Below are 6,000 nucleotides of genomic sequence, written 5' to 3' on the forward strand. Positions count from 1 at the left end.
TTACTCAAAAGCTAACAAATGACTTGTCATTTCAGTGAGGTAGTACAGTACAGTTCTTATCCGACACCTTGGAAGGGAAACCGGAGATGAACCGGTTCACGTAGTCCCAGAACCTTGAAATTATCAAATTTGCTTCTATCTTTCTTTCAGGCAGTGATCCAGATTATAACAACTTGTTCTATAAAAACAAATCTCCATGGTAAATTTTAAAACATTATAAAGTGCTGAAACTCGAATATGTGCACACAGAGAATTTATTGTTGAACCCCCATTACAAACTATTTCTGCAGTTACAGCACCAAACTGACCAGGAAAACACTCACCAGTAAACAACCACAGGCACCAAAAAGACATCATCTAAGGTTGAGCATTGCAGCTAGACAACATAATATAGTAGCTTAGCCAAATAAAAATGTACTTGAGCTAGTTCGCAAATCTTAACATGATAGACCAATCATACAAAAGCAATCAAAACAATTACTGTCCAAAAGCACTGTTAACTAGTCACAAAGAAACTTACTAAGCCATCTACATTGGCAAAGAGAAACCTCTTACTGGTGCTTTACCACACAAAAACTAAAGTAAACAAGCACCACATTTAAAGTAAATAAAATACAACAAAAAAAGCATAAGAATGAAAAAAGTACAGCTTGAAGTCTATATTGTATTATCTGAGGAAGGTTCTTGTTTCACAAAATTTTATTCAGTCTTATTGATAGGTGCCAATTCTAAACAAGGTAGTATTAACTGTCAGTTTGGTAAGTGATGTTGTGTACATCATTGATACTCCAGGACAAAGAACGTGGCATTTGAGGGTTCAATAACCAATGGCCAAGAAAACTATATCTTAAATTCAATTTAATTTTTTTCTTTGTATGAAAGCTGATCCTCATTTCTAGTTCAGTTAAATTGTTACCCATTTCTGTGCTGCCATTTCCATTTAACATTGACATGGGATAGCTTGGGTGTGTTACAGAAATTCACATTTCAACATTTGTACATTACACTAACAACATTAAGAACCTGGGATAGGTGACTAAATTACCTTGATACAGCTTAATGGCTGCCAATTTGAGAGAGCAATTTGACCGGGGTCAACAACAGGTAACAAATATAACTGATTTTCAACAAGCTTTTGGCAAAGGACATGCATTTCAAAAGTCAGACTTATACGTCAAGTTTTGTTTTAAGATTTAACAGGAAGTAAGAATACTTAAAATTTGCAAGAAAATGAAACTGACCTTTTCTGTAAAAATACAAAGACTGCCCTTCACCATCCACACAGCATAGCAAACAAGTCAATACAACAAACTTCCACAAAAGCCATCTTAACACTTCAGAGTATCCATGCAAGATAATTATTAGCTTACAAAAATGCAGCTCGCTGTCTATACATTGATCCTTCAATAAAGTCAGAAACATACAGAAACCCTGTTACCCTTAGCCCCTTAAGTTGTTGCATTGCAGAACAATGGACTTTTGGTAAAACATTAGCTCATTAAATCTAAAGGTTAATTTTGAAGGCTCAAAGATGATGTTGCGTCTTTTATGTTGTCAGGATAATAATGAAACTCCCTTGCTAATGAAATTACTCCAAGCACCAATTCAGAAAAGATATTAAAAACAGTCATTAAAAATTTGCAATGAAAATGGCATATTTAGACAGTAAGGTCTTAAAATTTAATTCTAATGCAGGATCACTGCTGATGTGGACATTTAATGTTTTGATTACATAACAAATCATAAAAATAACTAAAATAATGACTGGTTAATTGGTAATGTGAAGGTGAGGTAACCTCAAACATTGGCTTGGCTGATAAATACTTATAGTTTTAAACACTAGATTTCATAACGTTTCAAAATACATTCAAAATGATTCTGAAGCACATGGGAACGAACCCATCTAGAGTTGCAACTATTTTAATAGCACCACAAAAGAAAGATCAGTTACACTCAATCCATGTGTACACCATCTTTATGCACAGATGATGCACAACAAGGCGATATCCTGCTATCTCATGTAATCTCTGTAAAGATTTATGACTCATTAAAGCAAATTCCTACACGGTTAGCTTGAATAATCAATTAGGTCACTTTTTTCTTCCAAACGGAGAGACTGACATCTTGAACTACAAACTATTCCACTTGCCTGAACCTTTCACATGTCTATGAAAAGGATATCATTATTTCCCAGTGCTGTGTGTTTTGTAAGAGTGGTATGAAAAGGCCTTGCCCAGTAGCAACAGCAGACACTACTAACTAAGACTTTCTCCTCATATTACCACACAACACACGCAGGCACATTAAGCCTTTAAGGAAAGTAGCAAAATGATTCTTAAAGGCTGACCTGAGAGGTGTCATAGTCTTCATCATCAGGACTCAGTGCCATGACCTTTCACAATTCATGCTGCCCAGCCAAAGAAATCCGGTCATGGCTCTATTAAAAGACTCTAACAAAATACACTCTACATTCAGTAAGGATCTTCCTCCATCTACTGCCGCTCAACCTAACTTCACAATGAAAAAGCCTCAGGATCTGATGAATTGGCGTGTGCATTGTCTAATCAGAGCTCAGATCTCACAGGATTGCCAGCCCCCCGCCGTCACGGTCACCAATCACAGCGAGCGATGGGCGGAATCTGCGTTGCACCATTCGACGAGGAGGTGTTTTCGCGGTGTCAATCATCGCGCGTGGGCGGTGCGTTAATTATTCAAAAGTGAGCACGCGCGGAGGAGCGCACGCGGTGACGGACAAACATTCGCTTTTCGGCATCTCCCCTCCCAAGTCCAACTGTAACTGCGAAAGGAACCAAATCCCGCCTATCAGGCTGTGCGTATGACGTCTTCTCGAGGCGAATGTCGGAATCCGCAAGCACCATTGGCTGCTCTAAATGTCTATCAAGAACGTCCTCCGTCCAATGGAATGACGTGAGCAAGCTCGGTGACGATTGTTGTGGGGGTTTATCTAGGTCCGGGGTTGGAGGAAAATAATGCCTGCAGTACGTGAGGTTTAGTTTTCCTTTTGTTTTCCTGAATATTGCGGATATTTTAAAGGCGCATCACACCTTGTAAACTTAAGAAGATTGGCAATGACATCATCTGCATCCCACGCCTACTGCATTGCCAACATTTCTACATTGAATGCACAGACAGTTCAGCATTAGGCCAATTGTTTGACCATGCCCAAATATAGGGGGTACTCTTGTGTTTTTTTTACCTGACTTCCCGAAGGTGCTGCTCGTTCCCCCTCTTGGCAAACAATGTCTCCTGTTCATGAAATGCAACTTTAATGATTGAACGGGTTTATGAACGAGCTGTTGGTGTTATGACGGATGCTATATTAAACAAGGCCCTTATTATGTGCAGACTTGTCTGCAACATAACCTTTCTTCCCCACCACCACCAGAGTCCTAGAGCTTCTGATGTTGTGTCTATCCATGGGCCATGACTGGGGTATGTGGCCTGGCATATTTCCTCTCTTTCAAGCAATAAGTGGGGAGAGAACATGAGGTGATAATGGGGAGCTTCAGGTATCATTCTATTGTAATCAGAAGAGATCAAATAATGATGGTTACAGTTTTCACACTTTCCTCCCTTACTTCTTTCCTTCCACCTCATTTTAACATGAAATACTAAGAACAGGCAATCAATTTACAAAGGGAGGCGAGTTTCACATTCAGAGTAGGTTGATGAAGTGATTATGGCTCACAATGTTTCAATATTAACAGCTGCTCACATTTTCCAAACTCAAGATACCCAGCAATTAAAATGAGGTGAAGAGGTGGCAGATAAGTACTTCTTCAGATCTGTTTTGGGACTTGGAGGAGCAAGAATTCACTGCTAATCTGTCCAGTCTTCTGTCTGATGTCTTCAATCTTCTTTTGATGCCACAACACCGGCCCCATCTCAGTTTTTTTTTCTTTTTTTGTTCTCCATTTCACCAGAGGTTTTTATTTGTTCATTACCGAGATGTTAATGTCACTGACAAAGCCAACACCAATTTCTCATCCTAATTGCTCATAAACTGAAAGGTTTGCTTTATCGTTCTAGAGAACCATTAAAAGTCTACTCTTTGTATGTGGGAGTGAAATCAAACAAAGGCCAGACTAGGTTTGCAATAAGTATGTACTAGATTTTTTAAACAATACATTTTATTGCTTTATCAATACTCAATTTTCATTAATGATTTATTTAATTAATTGAATTATTTTAGTTGGCATGGTGGAAATTTGAATGTTTATCTCCAGATCATTAGTCCATGCTCTGGACTAAGTGCAGATCAAAGCTATACTGCCTGTTGTCACCTTATCATTTTGTCCCCATCTATTACAAGCATCCCTTTTGTTCCTAAGCACCCCTGTTCTTTCTCTGCAATTTAAGACACATTTTATTTCTAAACCTATGTTCAATTATTTTTCCATGAAATGTCAACTCAGTTTCTCTCAATGGAAACACGGGTTTACTGTCTACATCTTTTAATTAAAATGAGCTTATTTTGACTAATGTGAGATTTGAATACAGTTGTTAAACTTTTGATATGCTGGGTTATTTGCCTCTCAAATTCTTGTGTTTTAAAAATGCAGAACTGTAATAGAAATATATAGTACTGTACAGCATGAAGTACAATTTCTCTCTTTTCTAATATGTGGAATGTTAAATCTGCTTAAAACAAATGTTAAATGTGTAAATTTATTTTTTGTTATTATTGTTACATGTACAGTGAAAAATGGTGTTGAATGATGAAGCTGGTGTCCAAATGGGTGGAGTGATGCTGAACAACTTGAGGTCTGCAGATGATTCAGTGTTGTTAGCCAAGACTGAGGACGAGTTACTCAGAATAGTAGATAAGATAAATGCTGAAGGAGAACGATTTGGAATGAAAATAAATGCTGCAAAGACGAAGGGGATGGTAGTATTACGGAAGAAAGAAGTCCCTGAAATCAGTATCAAAATTAACGGCGTAGGCATAGAACAAGTCAAGAAGTTTGTGTACTTGGGACGGATGGTCACAGAGGATGGGAAATGTGATACAGAAATTAGACGAAGAATTGAGATTGCAAGATCAACATTCTGGAGCCTGAGTGACGTGCTGTGTGGCAAGAGGTTGGACTTTAGGCTGCGTTGTAGAATTTGGAAATGCTACATTTGGAGCAGTCTGTTGTATGGAGTCGAATCGTGGACCTTATGCGAGGAAGCGCAACAATGACTGGAGGCATTTGAAATGTGGTGTTTAAGGAGAATGCAGAAAATTAGATGGGTGATGAAGGTCAGTAATATGGAAGTGTTGAAGAGAGCGAGGAGAGAAAAGGAGTTGCTGAAGAATGTGCAGAAAAGGAAGCTGGAATATGCCGGGCACTTGTTAAAGAAATTGTTACTGGAAGGGATGATAGAAGGAAAGAGGAAGGCAGCGAACCACTTGGTATGATAATGTGAGGCAATGGACTGGGTTGAGTTATGCTGAGGCCAGAAAAAGGGCGCAAGATCGAAGAAGATGGAGGTGCATAACCGCCAACCCCGGATTCGGGACGGTACCTACTGACTGACCGACAGTGACAAAGTTTGTTTTGTAATACTACCCGTACGGATCATTACATCATGTCAGTTCATTGAGATCTATCAAGGGGAAAGCAAGAATGCAGAATACACAGTTACAGAGAAAGGCAATAAGACATACAAGTGGAATGAAGGCATTCAGCCCATCAAGTTTGCGCTGCCGTTCAGTCATGACTGATTTATTATTTCCTCTCAACTACATTCTCCTGGTAACCTCTGATTAATTAGGAACCCATCAACCTCCACTTTGAATATACCCAATGACTTGACCTCCACAGCCATCTATGGCAGTGAATTTCACAGATTCAACGCCTTCTGGCTAAAAAAATTCAGAATCAGGTTTAATGTCACTGGCATTTATTGGTTTGCAGCAGTAGTACATTGCAATACATAATAATAAAAACTATCTATTACAGGAAGAAATACATATGTACAAATTAAATACGT

At 38.6% G+C, this 6,000-nt stretch overlaps 1 protein-coding gene across 4 annotated transcripts in view; it reads right to left on the bottom strand.

Annotated features, from left to right (window-relative positions):
• The window catches only part of LOC134336844 (lysine-specific demethylase 2B-like), a 234,861-nt gene extending 232,366 nt beyond the window's left edge, over positions 1–2,495 (bottom strand). For all 4 annotated transcript variants that reach the window (XM_063031412.1, XM_063031411.1, XM_063031410.1 and 1 more), the window contains exon 1: positions 2,348–2,495. In XM_063031412.1, the coding sequence (XP_062887482.1) occupies positions 2,348–2,389 (42 nt within the window). In that variant the 5' untranslated portion in view covers positions 2,390–2,495. The remainder of the gene's footprint in view (positions 1–2,347) is intronic.
• Between the last annotated feature and the right edge of the window lie 3,505 nt (positions 2,496–6,000).

This window comes from Mobula hypostoma, chromosome 23, assembly GCF_963921235.1.
Source record: "Mobula hypostoma chromosome 23, sMobHyp1.1, whole genome shotgun sequence".
In the NCBI taxonomy this organism is placed as follows: domain Eukaryota; kingdom Metazoa; phylum Chordata; class Chondrichthyes; order Myliobatiformes; family Myliobatidae; genus Mobula; species Mobula hypostoma.